General features: G+C 55.2%; 6 protein-coding genes across 6 annotated transcripts; 3 read left to right on the top strand and 3 right to left on the bottom strand.

The window, feature by feature from the left end:
* Positions 1 to 308: 308 nt before the first annotated feature.
* Positions 309 to 1,011, top strand: P170DRAFT_509755 (uncharacterized protein; the record flags this gene model as incomplete). Its single annotated transcript, XM_024854708.1, has 1 exon — positions 309 to 1,011. Exon 1 carries the CDS (start codon positions 466 to 468, stop codon positions 1,009 to 1,011), a length of 546 nt encoding a protein of 181 aa, XP_024704445.1. The 5' UTR covers positions 309 to 465.
* Positions 1,012 to 1,948: 937 nt separating this feature from the next.
* P170DRAFT_383762 (putative MFS lactose permease) lies at positions 1,949 to 4,332 on the top strand. Its single transcript, XM_024845659.1, has 6 exons — positions 1,949 to 2,251; positions 2,319 to 2,532; positions 2,616 to 2,965; positions 3,021 to 3,243; positions 3,345 to 3,772; positions 3,828 to 4,332. The coding sequence occupies exons 1-6, from the start codon at positions 2,117 to 2,119 to the stop codon at positions 4,092 to 4,094; spliced, it is 1,617 nt and encodes a 538-aa protein (XP_024704444.1). The 5' UTR covers positions 1,949 to 2,116; the 3' UTR covers positions 4,095 to 4,332.
* Positions 4,333 to 5,004: 672 nt separating this feature from the next.
* P170DRAFT_475458 (uncharacterized protein) lies at positions 5,005 to 7,049 on the top strand (the record flags this gene model as incomplete). Its single annotated transcript, XM_024853263.1, has 3 exons — positions 5,005 to 5,049; positions 5,219 to 6,353; positions 6,430 to 7,049. The coding sequence occupies 3 exons, from the start codon at positions 5,005 to 5,007 to the stop codon at positions 7,047 to 7,049; spliced, it is 1,800 nt and encodes a 599-aa protein (XP_024704443.1).
* A 103-nt stretch (positions 7,050 to 7,152) lies between these two features.
* P170DRAFT_509753 (uncharacterized protein) lies at positions 7,153 to 9,013 on the bottom strand. The gene is made up of 2 exons (XM_024854707.1): positions 8,679 to 9,013; positions 7,153 to 8,540 (listed from the first exon to the last, which is right to left on the bottom strand). Exons 1-2 carry the CDS (start codon positions 8,992 to 8,994, stop codon positions 7,279 to 7,281), a joined length of 1,578 nt encoding a protein of 525 aa, XP_024704442.1. The 5' UTR covers positions 8,995 to 9,013; the 3' UTR covers positions 7,153 to 7,278.
* Positions 9,014 to 9,207: 194 nt separating this feature from the next.
* On the bottom strand, positions 9,208 to 10,727 carry P170DRAFT_475456 (uncharacterized protein; the record flags this gene model as incomplete). The annotated part of the gene is made up of 6 exons (XM_024853262.1): positions 9,208 to 9,553; positions 9,616 to 9,741; positions 9,807 to 9,938; positions 9,989 to 10,147; positions 10,207 to 10,615; positions 10,682 to 10,727. The coding sequence occupies 6 exons, from the start codon at positions 10,725 to 10,727 to the stop codon at positions 9,208 to 9,210; spliced, it is 1,218 nt and encodes a 405-aa protein (XP_024704441.1).
* Positions 10,728 to 11,063: 336 nt separating this feature from the next.
* On the bottom strand, positions 11,064 to 13,427 carry P170DRAFT_436770 (uncharacterized protein). Its single transcript, XM_024849218.1, has 6 exons — positions 13,236 to 13,427; positions 12,549 to 13,169; positions 12,288 to 12,445; positions 12,068 to 12,238; positions 11,679 to 12,017; positions 11,064 to 11,634 (listed from the first exon to the last, which is right to left on the bottom strand). Exons 1-6 carry the CDS (start codon positions 13,377 to 13,379, stop codon positions 11,070 to 11,072), a joined length of 1,998 nt encoding a protein of 665 aa, XP_024704440.1. The 5' UTR covers positions 13,380 to 13,427; the 3' UTR covers positions 11,064 to 11,069.
* Positions 13,428 to 14,343: the final 916 nt, after the last annotated feature.

Genomic DNA, 14,343 nt, shown 5'->3' with positions numbered 1-14,343 from the left:
ATTTGGCCTTTGCCCTTTGTTGCATGAAATGAAGACTTTCGTCGTGTTGGACTTCTTTGCTTGGGATAGATCAGTTGATAGAGGACAGGCAACATCTTTAGATAATTATATATTCCTTCGCAATCAAGACTAGCAAACCCACCTGTTAATCTGAATAATCTCCAGATGTATACAGACAATCCAACCAATCAAACGCGTCGATGTCGACCCATCTCACGTGCGCACCATCCCAATCCAGAAGCGGTGAGTCCGATCATATAGCACACCGCCTGCCCAACGCAGCATACTGCCAGTCATCCGCATTCATCGAACAGCTTCATCAATTTTGATCTCCTTCTTCCAACTTCTCTTCAATTCCTCTTCAATTCCTCTTCAATTCCTCTCCTTCCTTCAATTTTCAAAATCCCGCTCCTCCGAACCTCGAACCTCGACACCTACTCTCGATCCACACCCCACGAACGAACCATGCACGCCCGCTCCCCCTCCCCCAGCAGCACCGATCCACGCAAACGCACCAAACAAACCCACCCAACCCCGAACATCTGCCACGACTGGATGGTCGTCTCCGGAAACTGCCACTACGCGCGCGATCTCGCCCACTTCACCAGCTACCGCCCTGTGTCCGCCGTGCTGAAAAACAACCTCTTCAACGCCCACGACGAGCTGCGCGTCGCTGGCGTCGGCTCCGTCCTGCTGACGACCTGCCGCAGCGCTACAGACCCGTCCCCCCGAACCATCCGTCTCGATGACGTCCTGCATATCCCGGACGCGCTGTGTAATGGCTTTAATCCGCTCCTGGTGGGGAGTAGTATGTCGTGCCATGCGACGCACTGGGAGGGTGCGGATCGTGAGGGGGAGCCGCTGTGGTGGGGGAGGAAGGCGGCTGGGGGGACGAAGGTTGTGCTTGTTGGGGAGCCAGAAAGTGTGTCGGAGTTGATTGGGGGGAGGGAGTATACGCTTAGTTTGTATGTTAGTGGCGAGGAGAAGGGGGCGATGGGGTTGGGGTGTTAGCTTAGGTAGGGTCTTTTGGGATGGGATGGGGTGTTTGGTTTGGGCTTGGGATTGTATTTTAGGTATGGGGTGGGATGGGACTGGATTATTTATGCTGGATGTATATTATGTGGAATGAATTTTCTTATTGGGTATGGATGATATGAGCAGGATTCGATTTCATTCCCTGGGGTGATTTATCATCCTAAGAGTCCAATTTCTCAGGCTCAGGCTAAACCTCTCACCGAGATATAAAAACAGATAGTATCAAAGCGGGTGGCGCATGCATGGTCCCAGGCTCACCATCCGATGGCTTCGGACTGTTCGTCCGGTGCGACTATTCCAACGACCGCCGACCTCGGGCAGCATAGGATCGCCGACTCCGTGGTTCTACCCCATACTTGATCTGATTATGGGGTCAATGCGGAGTCTAGGGTCTCCGGCCTTCGCTTACGGAGTAGCGATGCGAGAATCCAGGCTGCACCAGTTGGCCACGGCATATCGGGCCGTCAGCCGTGAGGTTGGAATCAGAATGGACGTGAGCATTTAGTTTGCCTGCCTGACGGTCAGGTATGATATGATCAGCCCATGCTGGGTTTCTGGAATTCGCCTGCGTATTAACGCTCTACTTGTCTGTAGAGTCACAGTCAGCTCACCCAACTGTCCTGCGGAAAGACTCAACTGAGAGGCAAATCCATATCACAAGACAGCAGATTTTTCATCCTGATCTGGCCTCTCCAGTGCACACATCCCAGTCACCCCAGCTCCTAGTCCGTCTTATGATTTGACGGTGGATTTTCCCCGGACTTCATCCTTACCCGATTCGGTACGGACCGAAGGCTCCTTGTCGCGGGGAGAACAGACAGGGCCAGATCCTGCAATTATCCACGTATAATGCACGCCTTATAGCCGGAGGATCGTTTGATTTTTCCTCTTTCTTTTCGGTCTAGTGTTTGGTTCGGAATTGCGTGGGTTGTTACATTGTTTTGCTCGCTTTTTCCCCTTCCTAGGTGGGTTTGTGTCTGACTGGGATGAGGGATTGATATAAATCAGGGTCGTCCTGTTGGTCTTTCTCCTTTTCTGTCTCTTGTCTTTCAGCTTTTACTTCTTTTTTACTCCAGCCAATATGTCCGAAAAACTGGACACCACTGTATCGCACGCCGACAAGGGCGATGCCGAGGTGCGTGGCGTCAACAATGCCGCCCTGGCGGTAGCCACCATGCAGCAGAAGCCGAAGCTCTTGAGCAAGAGTATGCTGAAGGTGTGTTCAACCTCATCCCTTGACAATGAACTTCTCCACGTAGCTGGAGGCTCACGCCGCAATACAGCTGTACTGGTGCATCGGCGTCGCCATGCTCAACTCCTGTATCAACGGCTACGACGGCTCCCTCATGGGCTCGATCAACAGTTACGAGCAGTACCGGTCGTACTTCGGCTTCGATCCCGACGAGGGTACGCCCTCCACCGGCATCGTGTATGCCATCTACACGATCGGTAACATCGTGGGTTCGTTCGCGGCCGGCCCGTTTACTGATTTCAAAGGTACCCCTCCCCTCTAGACCCCCCCCCCCCCCTTGTGTACAGGGATTGAAGTGAAAGTGGGGTACTGACTCTAGTCTGAATAGGCCGTCGCGTCGGTATGGCCCTCGGCGCCATCTTCATCATCATCGGCACTATCGTCCAAGCCTCCTGCCACAACCTGGGCGGTTTCATGGCCGGCCGCTTCATTCTCGGCTTCGGCGTCGCTACCTCCGCCACCGCTGGTCCCGCCTATGTCTCGGAGATCGCGCACCCGGCGTACCGTGGTGCCATGACCGGGTTGTACAATGTGCTGTGGTTCGGTGGAGGTATCCCCGGGACGTTTATCCCGTGGCGGACCAGCTCCATCGAGGGCAATATGAGCTGGCGGATCCCGATCTGGTTGCAGATGGTGTTTTCGGGGCTGGTGCTTTGTTTCTGCTTTACGGTTCCCGAGGTATGTCCCGTCCCCTTTGAGGTTGGATTGAAGATGTGATGCTGACGATTGATAGTCCCCCCGTTGGCTCATCTCGCAGGACAAGCACGAAGCCGCGCTCAAGGTCCTGGCTGATTACCATGGCGACGGGGACCGAAACGCCCCCATCGTCCAGCTGGAGTACCGCGAGATGATCGAGGATATTTCCAAGACCGGTTCGGACAAGCGGTGGTGGGATTACCGCGAGTTGTTCAACAGCCGCGAGACGAGATACCGGTCGATGTTGGTGATTTTCATGGGTGAGTCCTTGCCTGACATGATCTAGCACTATCCTCCACTCTACCTATCTACATCCCTGAAAAGCACAGCACATCTTCGAAGCTAACGCTAACCAAACCAGCCTTCTTCGGCCAATGGTCCGGCAACGGCCCCGTCTCCTACTACTACCCGCAAATGCTGCGCGGCGCAGGCATCGAGAACAACAGCACGCGACTGCTGCTCCAAGGGCTCCAGAACGTGGTGCAGTTCATCGGCGCCGTCGCCGGCGCCCTGGTAACCGACCGCGTGGGCCGTCGGCCCCAACTTCTCGTCTCGACGGCCATCATCGTCGTGCTGTTCGCCATCGTGACGGCCCTCAACGCCACGAACGTCATCGACGGCCCCGACGGCGAGCCCATCGCTAAATCGGGCGTCACGGCGCGCGCCCAGATCGCCATGATCTTCCTCTTCGGGTTCGTCTACTCCGCCGGTTGGACGCCTAACCAGGCCATGTATCCCGTGGAGTGTCTGCGGTACGAGAGTCGTGCGAAGGGCATGGGGATGAATAATGTAAGTTCCTTCTAGCCCAAACTCTCACTGAGGGCTGGTGCTGACTATGGGATAGTTCTTCGTCAACATCGCCTCCTTCTATAACACCTTCGTCACAGGGATCGCGTTCTCCGGCGCCGGCTGGAAGTACTACTTCCTGTTCATCTTCTGGGATACGTTCGAGTTCCTGATTATTTACTTCCTGTTTGTGGAGACGAGCAAGCGCACGCTGGAGGAGTTGACGGCCATCTTCCAGGCCAAGAGTCCGAAGAAGGCGTCGTTGCAGAAAGACGCGGTCTTTGTGGCCGGGGGCGAGGCGGCGGAGATTAAGGAGGCGCCGTGATTGTTGGGTTGGAGGGGATAAGGGGTTGGTTGTTTGGTTGGATTTACTTTATCTTGGGATTAGGAGATGGTTATGGAGAGGGGCAAGTTAGGGTTTGACGGATCACTGGACTTGTGATGGTTTGGTTTAGGGGGCTTCTTTTCGATCTTTTGTTGTATCTGTTATAATACCATATTGCTTTTCTTTCTTCGAATTTGCTTTCGATAGGATATCTACAAATAAAATTCTTTTCTTCTGATCGAAGTCGCCTGACTTCAAAGAATGGCGCTTGATGCCATTGTACGGCCGATGCAAAACAGCCTTATTGTGCATACTGAGGAAGCAGGGATCTCGAAACTTAGCCTTAAAGTCTCTTGGAGAACCTTTGACTGAAACTGTGATTGTTCCGTCGAGCATTCCTTTGGCCCCTGATTGTTGATGCCGTTTTTTTGAGTGGTGGGCAATATCATGTCTACCAACATTGATAGGAATCTAGACAGGGGAAATAAGTATGAGACTGATTCATATCAAAAGCATTCAAAAGGATATTATAAAATTTAAACGGTTAGGTTAACGCCAGACTGAAGTTCATTTATCGATTAATTGCTGAGTCTAGTTATCTGCTATTTAAGTAGTAACTAACCCGCAACAAAGAAACCCTCAAACAGACGATAGTTTCAAAGCGCAGTTCAAAAGAAAGGATCGAGAAAGCGGACTCGGATAACAAAAGATTCGGTTTTCTTTGTAAAGATCGCATAGTGGCTCTTACTTCTTCCTCTGGCTGCGATGTTCTCTGCTTGTCACCTGCTTATAGTCTAACTATCTATCAGATTCGATTTCAGTTATTGATTTTTGAAGCTCCGAAGACCTACGGCGATATTTCTTGCATATCTATCTTCTATCAATAGTTAAAGCTAAATCCAGACACATCATGGCGAGAGTGAGGGGAAAGCATATCCGACTGGGCGAGATGCAGGTAAGATAGAACCAAGCACTTCATGGCGACAAGCGTGTATCTTTCTTGATATGGCGATTGTCGCTTGGCTCGATCCTGATATCACCGAGACTTTCGACTCCCTGATGCCTACTCAGATATCTCCTATCCATGCAGATCTCACAAAGAATGCTAACTCCTACGCCCACAGATCCGACGATCTCCCCGCCTGAAACGGGCCCTCCCACCGGAAAAGAAAACCTCCCGTTCGAACAAAAAAGCAAAACGAGGTCGTCCTTCAAAATGGTCCCGGCTAAATCAAGAATCAAACACCGCAGCCACTGAGGCCCAGAGCCCAGAGGGCACTACCACTACAACAGAAAAGAGCCCAGACCAGGACACACAACGCCCCCGCAAAGAAGCGAACGAAACCAAAGAAGCTCCAAAGGAAGAGAAGCCCACCACTGAGCAAAAGTACCTCCCCCCCTTCCAGCATCCGAAATACGAAGGATGCATTTGGATCAAAGGATCGTTGGTCCCGCCCTACAGCGGTGTGCGGCGGTGGACGAGCCTCGAGGACGCGGAGATCGAGCCGCTGTTGGATCGATTCGAGGCGCGGATCGCGCAGTGGGTGGAGGAGTGGGCGGAGGATGGGGAGGCGGTTGGAGAGAGGCTGTCGGATGAGGAGAAGCGGTTGATTATGAAGGGTTTGGGGGGGTATTGTGTGTTCAAGGACTGGGATGAGTTGGTGGAGGGGCTTTCGAAGAAAGATGTGGAGGAGTTGGGGTTGGTGTCGCCGAGTATTTCGGAGGATGCGGATGGTAAGGAGGAGGAGATGGAATTGGTGGAGGTCCAGCCGAATCCTCCGTTGACGATGAGTCTGAATGATGCAGTGGAGAGTACTTCAGACGTGAAGACGGATGTGAAGATAGAAAGCATTCCGGACGAGCCAAAGGAGAGCGCTCAGGATGAACCCGAACCCATGGGAGACTCTACGAAGGATACCCCGGAAGTCCATCCATATACTCTATCAGGTACTCCTGATGCCTCACCTGAGCTTGCTCCAGAAGTGAACTCAGACCCTCTCTCCACGCCCAACACACCACCATCCAGCTCCCCCGAAGCACCAACCTCTCAACCCCTCCTATCAACCTCACAGAAAAAGCTCCCCTGCCCCCCTGGCCTCCCCAAACTCCTAGTCGAATGTCTGATCAGCCAATCGCTCTACAAGACCATCATCCAAGACCCATTCTACTACCTCACCAAAGCAGACGACAACATAATCGACGCCGTCCCCACCACATTCGGCAGGGACTTTTACAACGTCTGGCAGAGACTGATGCGAGGTATTCCTCCCCCTTAACACTCAACCCTTAACCCTCCCCTCAACCCCCAAAAAGAAAGCAAGCTAACACCCCCCAGCCAGCCGCGTCAAAGCCCACCGCGTGCGCATGGAACTGACCCAGCTCCTCAACGGCTTCGACATCTGGGACCAGTGCCACGACATCTCGATCGGCGCGCAAAGCCGCACTCTCCGCAAACACGCCGTGCAGCGGCTCGTCGACTCTCTTCTCGCCGACCCAAGCTCCAACACCAGAAAAAGCCCCATACATCCCCTCCTCCGTCCCCTGGACAGCCAGGCCCAGTCCACCCGCACCAAACACCTCGTGCCCATCTTCCGCGAGGCCGCCGAGATCGCGGTCTGGATGTACACGCAGGAAAGCTACTTCGTGTTCGCGGACGAGGTCGGTGCGCTGGGCCCGTTCGATGGTCAGATCACCGGCCGCGAGGAGTGTTTGGAGCTTGGGTACAAGGAGGTCGAGGATAGTATGAAGCCGCATGGGTGGACGAGGGGGGAGTATCCGGACGGAGTGCTGAATGGGAGACTGCCGGTGTTGATGGTCAGGCCGGTGCTGAGGAGGGTGTTTGTGGATTCGTGGACGAGTTGTGCGTTGAATGAGAGGGTGGGAAAGGTGGTTTCTAGAGCGGTGGTTTGTTTGGGGAATCAGGAGCCGAGGGATGCGGATCGGTCGAAGTGGTGATCTTGCTTTCTTTTCTTTTTTTGGGGGTTAAGGGGGAGGGGGAGGGGGTGGATTGTTTGATATCTCTTGCATGGATTCTTGAGTAGTTATGTGCGTTTATTTTGTTGTTATCACTGCTCGAATTAGTAGAATGCTGATTTCTAGAATTAGGATGTCTTCATGTACGATCCATCAGCTAGGGCTGAAAGAACAAACCGAAATATAAAAACAAGCCACAAGAATCCGTGGATCAATCGGAATCCTCCCACAGATGATTCTCAAACCCCCGGCCATCATCCTCCGTGACAACCACCCACATCACGCGCTGCGCAATCTTCGTCTCGCGCTTCTCCACCCGCTCAATACTCCTCTGACTCTGCTGCATCTTCCTCGTCACCCGTTTCTCCCGCTCCCGACCCAACTTCTCCATCTTCTTCTCCAGCTTCTTCATCTCCTTCTCCAGATCCTCCTGCACGATCAGCCTCCCCTGCATCGACTCGCCCAGCGGGCCCTGCAGCCTCTCGCGTGCCCGAGCCCGCACCTCGCGCTGTGCGTCCTCCACCTCGGAGACTTTGGCGTTGAGCTCGCGTTCGGCGTCCTGCGCCTCCGAGATCTGTTTCGCCGCTTTGTCGCGCTTCCCGCTGAAGATGGAGTTCTGGCGAGATGCAAAGAGTCGGCTTTGCTTCTCGGAGGCCCGCTTGAGCCAGTTCTCGGAGAGGGGGAGGTCGGTGTCGAATTCGAGGGGTTGCACGTAGCCGTGTAGCGCGGACATGCGGCGCAGTTGGGGGTCGTATTTGCTTATGCTGTCTGGTTGTGTCTGTGTCTTTTCAATAGATGGAGAGGTAGGGTTAGAGCTGGGGTTGAGGTTGAGGTCGTAGTCTTTCTCCCTCTCCTTCCCCTTCCCCTTGCCCTTCTCGCCATCCAGCTCACGAGAAACACGCGAAAGAGACTCATACCCCTTCCCCTTCTCTTCCACCGGCGTCCCCGCCATACTGTCATCATCATCAAAAACCTCCTCCCCGTCCATCCCCCCCTTCACGCCCCTCCCCTCTCCCAAAGAAAGTACCTCTCCCGGCACCCCCGCCACCTCCATCATCTTCCTCGTCTTGAGGACCTGCACGCGCAGGCCCCTCGGCACGAACAGCTCCTCATTCGCCAGCCTTAGGTACGCCTGCGTCCGCATCTGCGACAGCTTGATGGACCCGTACTCGGTGGCGACTTGCACGCCCAGCGCAGCCAGCTGGACTTCCAGGAGCGGCACGAAGCCCAAGATGCAGGTCGTGGCACTGGCGGCCTGCAGGTAGGGATGGGCCAGCCAGACGGCGTTCAGGCCGTCGATGAAGGCGAGGAAGTCCGTCGCGGAGATGGATCCGGCGGCGAGGTTCTGGTTCGGCCCTTGGTAGGTGTTTGTGGTGGAGAGGTCGTTGTATGTTGCGGTCGTGAGGGCGAGAGACGGCGGGTAGGCGCGCGCAAAAGGCCGGTAGATTGTGCCGTGGAGGGTGTGGGATGTTTCTTTTATTTGTTAGTGGATGTTGGTTGGTTGGGATCTACGGTCTATACTCCAGGAGGAGGAGGAATGTGGGGGAAGGAGGGCTAGTGACGGGTCTAGACTAGACTCTAGATGTGGGGATGGCAGGCAGGGAAACATACGCGGAATCACAACCGGCAGCTTCGCCTCCTTCTCATCGGGAATCTGGTTCCGGATCAGAGTCGGCGGCTCCGGATGCTCGGAATACGCCGGCAAAGGGGGCGGGTCGAACGGAGAATGCGCGTAGGTGAAGCCCGCGAAGCCGTCCTGCGTGGTATGCGTCGGCCCTGGGTCCGGCGCCTGGCCGCTATAATCATACAGGTGTTTTTCATCCTTGGGGTACGGGGTCTGCGACGAAGACGACGATGCAGACGGATTCCGCGACGGCCGAGGCGGCAGCGGTGGTCTATAGCATTCTTTTAGGTCTTTCTCGTCCATGGTGGATGATGTGATTCGGTGGATGAGATGACGATGCAGATGGAGATCGAATAGGAGAACAACTGAGAGAAGATTTCGTTGTCTGTGCGTTTACTTGATGACTCAGCGGTCGATCTTCCCTTCTGTTGTAGTGCAGATGAATTCAACTGAATGGTATGTCTAGTACTTTATACCTGATATAGAATGCAGTGTACTAAACAATAAATACTTATACTAAGTATTCCGGGTATACGGCGGAGGCGGATTATCCTGACTCTGCCTCCACGTCGTCAACTCATCCACCATCCCATCAATCTTCTTCCTCTTCGACGCCCGTTTCTTCCAGAAGAACCAAGCGGCCACAAGAACAGCCAGTCCGCCCACCCCCACCACAACCCCAATAATCACCTTCCTCTTCGTATTCAACCATGGCTTATACGTCGATTTGCATAAGATATCCCACTCCTGCGCAGGCTCGCCGGTTTTGTCGATGACCTCGTCCCTCAGCTTGCCGCAGTTGAGATCAAGATCAGAATGGACCCTAATTCTAGGGGGGACCTCGAGTGCGGGAAGGGAGACGCTGTTTTGGGTTAGATCCTGGAGCTTCACGATATAGAGTTTCATGAGACAAGACTGGCTGACCTTTTGATTGATCCGTTGAGGTAGAGACCTTGGCTCTCGGTGAGGACAGGGAGGTTTACCTCCAGAGGGTGGCTCGTTTTTACGTCGAAATTTCCTAAAATACTTTCGAGGCGAGGCAGCGAGAGCCTAGGGTTAGTTAGCAGTGAACAGCGCGCGGGTGCATAGCTGGAAAGGAAACGGTGGGTGCGTACCTCGTGATATGGCCTTGTATGTTGAGAGAGGAGCCATCCGGTACACTCGTCACCTGAGCAAAGTCGAAATCGGCGGGCGTCTTGTCGGATTCGACGCGAATCACCCCCGACGAGATCTTGGGCACGGCGAGTCTAGGGAAACGTTAATATGTTGCACGGGGACGGGCTGTGAGAGAACGAACTTGGCTATTCCCCCCGTAACCTGGAGTATGTCGACCGTTTCGAGATTCGGCAACGAGACCTTCATCCCCCGACGCGCGGTCTGTGTCCCGAGAAAGTCGCACTCTTTGGTATTGCAGATCGTCAGAGATGTAACATTCCGCAGTGAGTCCAGCCTTACACTGCATGGCGTCAACACGACCTGACATGGACTTCGAACGAGAACACACGAAATACACACCGGGAGTAATTCCCCTGGATGTACAAATCCTTCAGCGTCCTCAACGATCTGAAATCCACCGTCGCGTTGTCACGATACTGATACAGTGACAACGACTGCAGGGATTCGACTTTCGGGACCGAGATCCGTTCCAGCGTCTCAGCCACGGATCCCAGTCGAAAGGTGCTCCCCATGTATTCAAGGTCCGGCAGATCGATGACCGCCACGTTCGGGCTGAACTTCGACGTCACCGAAAACTCGTTCGTCATGTTGGTGATTTTCGGCAGCACAAACTCCCCGCTGAAGTTACTCGCGACCGACACCGGCCCGACTAGCGTCGTGCACGACGACGACAAAGCATCGATGGAATCCTGTCCCGTGATGTTGAAGTAAATCTGCCCGTCCGGCGGGGTGCATTCTTGCGAGCGGGCTGCGAGTCACATTAGCGTTGAGCAAGCCGTCCGCGAGTCGAGAAACTCTCGTAGTATGTACATACCCCCCAGAAGCAGGCCTAGGAGAGGGAGAAAGAGGCGAACATTCATCTTAAAATCTCTGGCGCTCGGCAGCGCATGTTGACGATTCCGGCTCCCCAGAAGGTCAAAACAGGTGGACTGCAGGCCCTTATGAGGGTTGCATGCAACATCGCCCGCGCTACTTTAGCCTCGGATTGATGCCGGATCGTTAGGGCGTGGTTATATCCGCCTGTGCCACCGTTTGCCAGACCCCAAAGGCTGCCAAGGGGCCGTTTCCAATCTGACTGAAACCCCAACACTTGTGCCTGAACGGGGCGTAATCATGTTGGATTTGTTTTAATTTTACTGGATGTGTCTGTTGGCAAAAGGGCCGACAGGGCTGAGGAAAGGAAATCATATCATCGTTATTCATTAAGTATCTTTTTGGTCCTCGCCGATCCCGAACTGGTCCCATTTCTCCAGAAACAAATCCATCGCGACGTCGGGCTGCCGCGCGGGGCCCTGCTGGATGACCGACGAAAAATGCGGATAGAAGCTGCTGAACTCGTGCGCGTCGTTGTTGCGCCAGCTTTGGCTCTCGAAGTCCGTGAACAGCGCCCCCGTCTCCGCCGGCAGCGTCACCTGCTGCTGGCTCGCCGACAGCTGGATCATGCGCAGAATGCCCTTGGCGAGGGGGAACCGCCGCGAGAACGCCCGCGCCACGATGCACAGCTCGATGAACGCCGTGCGGTTCTCCAGCGCGTCCAAGCCCTCGAGCAGTGTGAACAGACCGATGCTGATCCATTGGATTGTGGACGGGGCCATCCGGTCGATGCCCCACTTGTCGCGGTGGATACTGAGCAGGTAGGATATTCGGCGGGCGGTCGAGAGGCAGATGGTGGGCGCGTGGTCGGCGCTGGGGTCGAGGTCTGTTCGGGCGCTGGGGTTCGAGCGGAGGAATCCGAAGATTTGCATGACTGTCGTGTGGTAGAAGAGGCTGGATTGTTAGATTGGTCCATGGCACTAGAGGGACGGGCTTACTGGATGCTCAGGATGTGTGGTACGGTGGCGTTTTCCACGTGGAGACATTCCGGCAGATTGGCGTACCAGCCCTGCAGCTGTCGGTAGATGTCGTTGACGACGTGTGTTATGGAGAACTGCGGCGATCGGTCATCCACGTCGTGGAAAGCGCGACTGATCTCGATGCATATGCAGCTGAGGTCGCACCATCGGTCGAAGACGCAGTTGTGGTGGCCGGGGACCGGTTCGGCCTGTCTCGGGTATGGCGACCAGACGTCGTGGGGGTCGTGGCGAATCGCCACGCGAGGACGGCGAGGAGGCTTCACGTCAATGTGTTTCATCAGCGACACGGCGGCAGTACTTTGCAGCATTGTTAGCCATGCTAACAGTCCAGCGGATGGTCCACGTACGCGGCAATGCAGAATGTCCCCCACAAGGTATGATTTTCCACCTCCTCCAGTTCCCGTGCGGATTCGTTCTCTGTCGGTCGAGGCGGGTGAGACGCGGCGTATTCGGCTGCGGATCGCGAGGCGAGGTCCAGGTACATCCATCCCATGCGGTCTTTTCCCATCAGAACCATTCTGCTGCTCGTTAGCCCAGTCCGCGATGCACAAACCGAAGGCCACCCACCGGATGAAGAGAATCAACAGCCCCTGGATGGTGGGCAGAGACGCAGCACCATCCTCCTCCTCCTCCTCCAGTAACCGACGCGCCTCGTCGTAGAAATGCGTGCCTCGCGATAGGGGGTCTCCGGGGACGGTAAACACCTCGGCGTAGTCGGAATAATACTGAACGCTCAAATCATCAACATCCAGCTCGCCGGACCCATTGTCGGTAGAACACGAAAACAAAGAGAAAAAAGACAGCATCTACATGTCCATGCTAACGTACACTGGCCTCTGAGAGAATCACGTTCACCAGGAACGGAGAACAGAATCGGGAGTGCAAACTGCCCGCCTGCATGTCGCGTACGAACGCGTCCTTATCCATCCAGTGGAAATACGGATACGTCCAGGTCAACCACAACGACACCAGATGAGACACCAAGTCGTCGTCGTCGGTGACCTTTGTCCACGGTTTCGCCGGCACGCGGTACGTCGGGATATCGGTGAGACGATGGACGTCCAGCATTCGGCGCCCGCTTCGATGGTGGCCGGCGGCACCACCGCTGGCCTCCTCCTCGTCGGCCTCCTCGTCCGGTCGTGACAGCTGGCTCTGGAATTCGCGGAGTTCAGGGGAGCCTTCGATCTCGGACGGGGTGAATTCCTGGCGCAGGAAGACCTGGATCTCGCCGAAGGACGCGTTGCTGCGGATCAGGTTCAGCAGCTGGGCGACGCGGGTGCTTTCGCTTTCTCGCAGAGCGTTGACCAGACGCAGGAGGACGTCGGAGGCCAGCTCGAGCCGGTCGAGTTTCCGTTTCATGGCGAATTTCCGACGCATGTCGGCCATCTCGTCGACGTGGCAGTCGATGCCATTTGCCACGCAATGTTCGCAGGGCGGATCTCCTCGACACTATAGCGTGGCGACGTCAGACGGCCAGAATGAGAAGGGGATGAATGATGGCCGAGGGGGACTCACTTTCAACTTCTTCTGCTTGCACGCCCTACAGGCGGTGGTCTTGTGCTTCCGGCCGGGCACTACATCGTCGGGCGAGTTGGTCTTTTGCAGGGGGTTAGGGAACGGAGCGAGCGGACGCGAGGACGATGACTGTGAATCGGACATGTAGAACAAACGGGGAGAACGAGCTCATATCGACGCCATCGTTGGCGGGACGGGTTGAGCTCTTTAAGAAAAAGGGAAACGGAGTGATTTTTTAATTTTGTTTTTTTAATTTTTTAATTTTATCTGGTGTTGGTTGTGGACTTTGATAGTAAAAGGAGAGGATCTAAAAGTAGGTACTTTCCCTACAGTGTACGTTCTCCCGTGCCGACAACAGACGAAAAAGACGAAAGTCCAAGCGGAAAAAGGTTCGCTGAGGGCCCTGCGGCCGCCCAATCAGCGCTCGAGGCCGACGGTTCCTGTGGATCCGGCTTTCCATTCTTTGTCTGGCTGCAGATCGACCCACGCGGGTCCGCTGGCCGGCTGTATCTGCCAGCCAATGGCTTGGATGGCGCTGCCTCCGTCACCCACGGAGGAGGTCGGCCTGCCCCGCGGATTGGCCGGTCTGCCCGGCCCAAAGGAGTTAGAGAGGTTCCAGAATCTGACGACAGGCCCGGCCTGATTGGCTGAGCCGCCGTTGGTTCCTTCTCGGGGAGAAAATTTGGAATCGAAGGGGAATCCAAATACATCATAAGGCCGGTATGGAGCTGCTACGGACTAACTGCCGATCCACGCTGGCAGGAGCCGTCCAGAGTCCGTACAGAAGACCGACTACAACCACTGGAACGACGCCGGAACTCCTCCGGTGATGCACGCTGGTGAATCCGTCCGTCTGGTCCTCTCTGCGTGCCATTCTTCCGCATCAGTCTCGCACTAATCCCCCTAACCCAGCGGAAATCCAACACTCGCGGTTCCGATTGGACGGCGATCCTGCCAACGCGCTGTCGAGTCAGGACGGCGCTGCACTCGACTGAATGGGATGTTTGTTCCGGCCGAAACTGCGCCGACAAACACGGGTGAGCGTGGTGGTTAAGAGTCTCGGTAGGACTAGCCAGGTTGGAGACTGTGGTTGGAACGCTAGGATGAG

This window comes from Aspergillus steynii (assembly GCF_002849105.1).
Source record: "Aspergillus steynii IBT 23096 chromosome Unknown P170scaffold_4, whole genome shotgun sequence".
Lineage (NCBI taxonomy): Eukaryota > Fungi > Ascomycota > Eurotiomycetes > Eurotiales > Aspergillaceae > Aspergillus > Aspergillus steynii.
The sequence above is the reverse complement of the archived record's forward strand: the minus strand, read 5'-3'. Positions and strand labels throughout refer to the sequence as shown.

Bases quoted from the DNA above. Each gene is read 5' to 3' on its own strand.
- P170DRAFT_383762 (XM_024845659.1), top strand. From the start codon at position 2,117: ATGTCCGAAAAACTGGACACCACTGTATCGCACGCCGACAAGGGCGAT. The intron at 2,533-2,615 runs GTACCCCTCCCC...TAGTCTGAATAG, and splicing joins CCCGTTTACTGATTTCAAAG to GCCGTCGCGTCGGTATGGCC. The intron at 3,773-3,827 runs GTAAGTTCCTTC...ACTATGGGATAG, and splicing joins AGGGCATGGGGATGAATAAT to TTCTTCGTCAACATCGCCTC.
- P170DRAFT_509753 (XM_024854707.1), bottom strand. From the start codon at position 8,994: ATGGACGAGAAAGACCTAAAAGAATGCTATAGACCACCGCTGCCGCCT. The intron at 8,541-8,678 runs GTATGTTTCCCT...AACAAATAAAAG, and splicing joins GCTGCCGGTTGTGATTCCGC to AAACATCCCACACCCTCCAC.
- P170DRAFT_436770 (XM_024849218.1), bottom strand. From the start codon at position 13,379: ATGTCCGATTCACAGTCATCGTCCTCGCGTCCGCTCGCTCCGTTCCCT. The intron at 12,446-12,548 runs GTACGTTAGCAT...TTGAGCGTTCAG, and splicing joins TGATTCTCTCAGAGGCCAGT to TATTATTCCGACTACGCCGA. The intron at 11,635-11,678 runs GTAAGCCCGTCC...CTAACAATCCAG, and splicing joins CCACACATCCTGAGCATCCA to CCTCTTCTACCACACGACAG.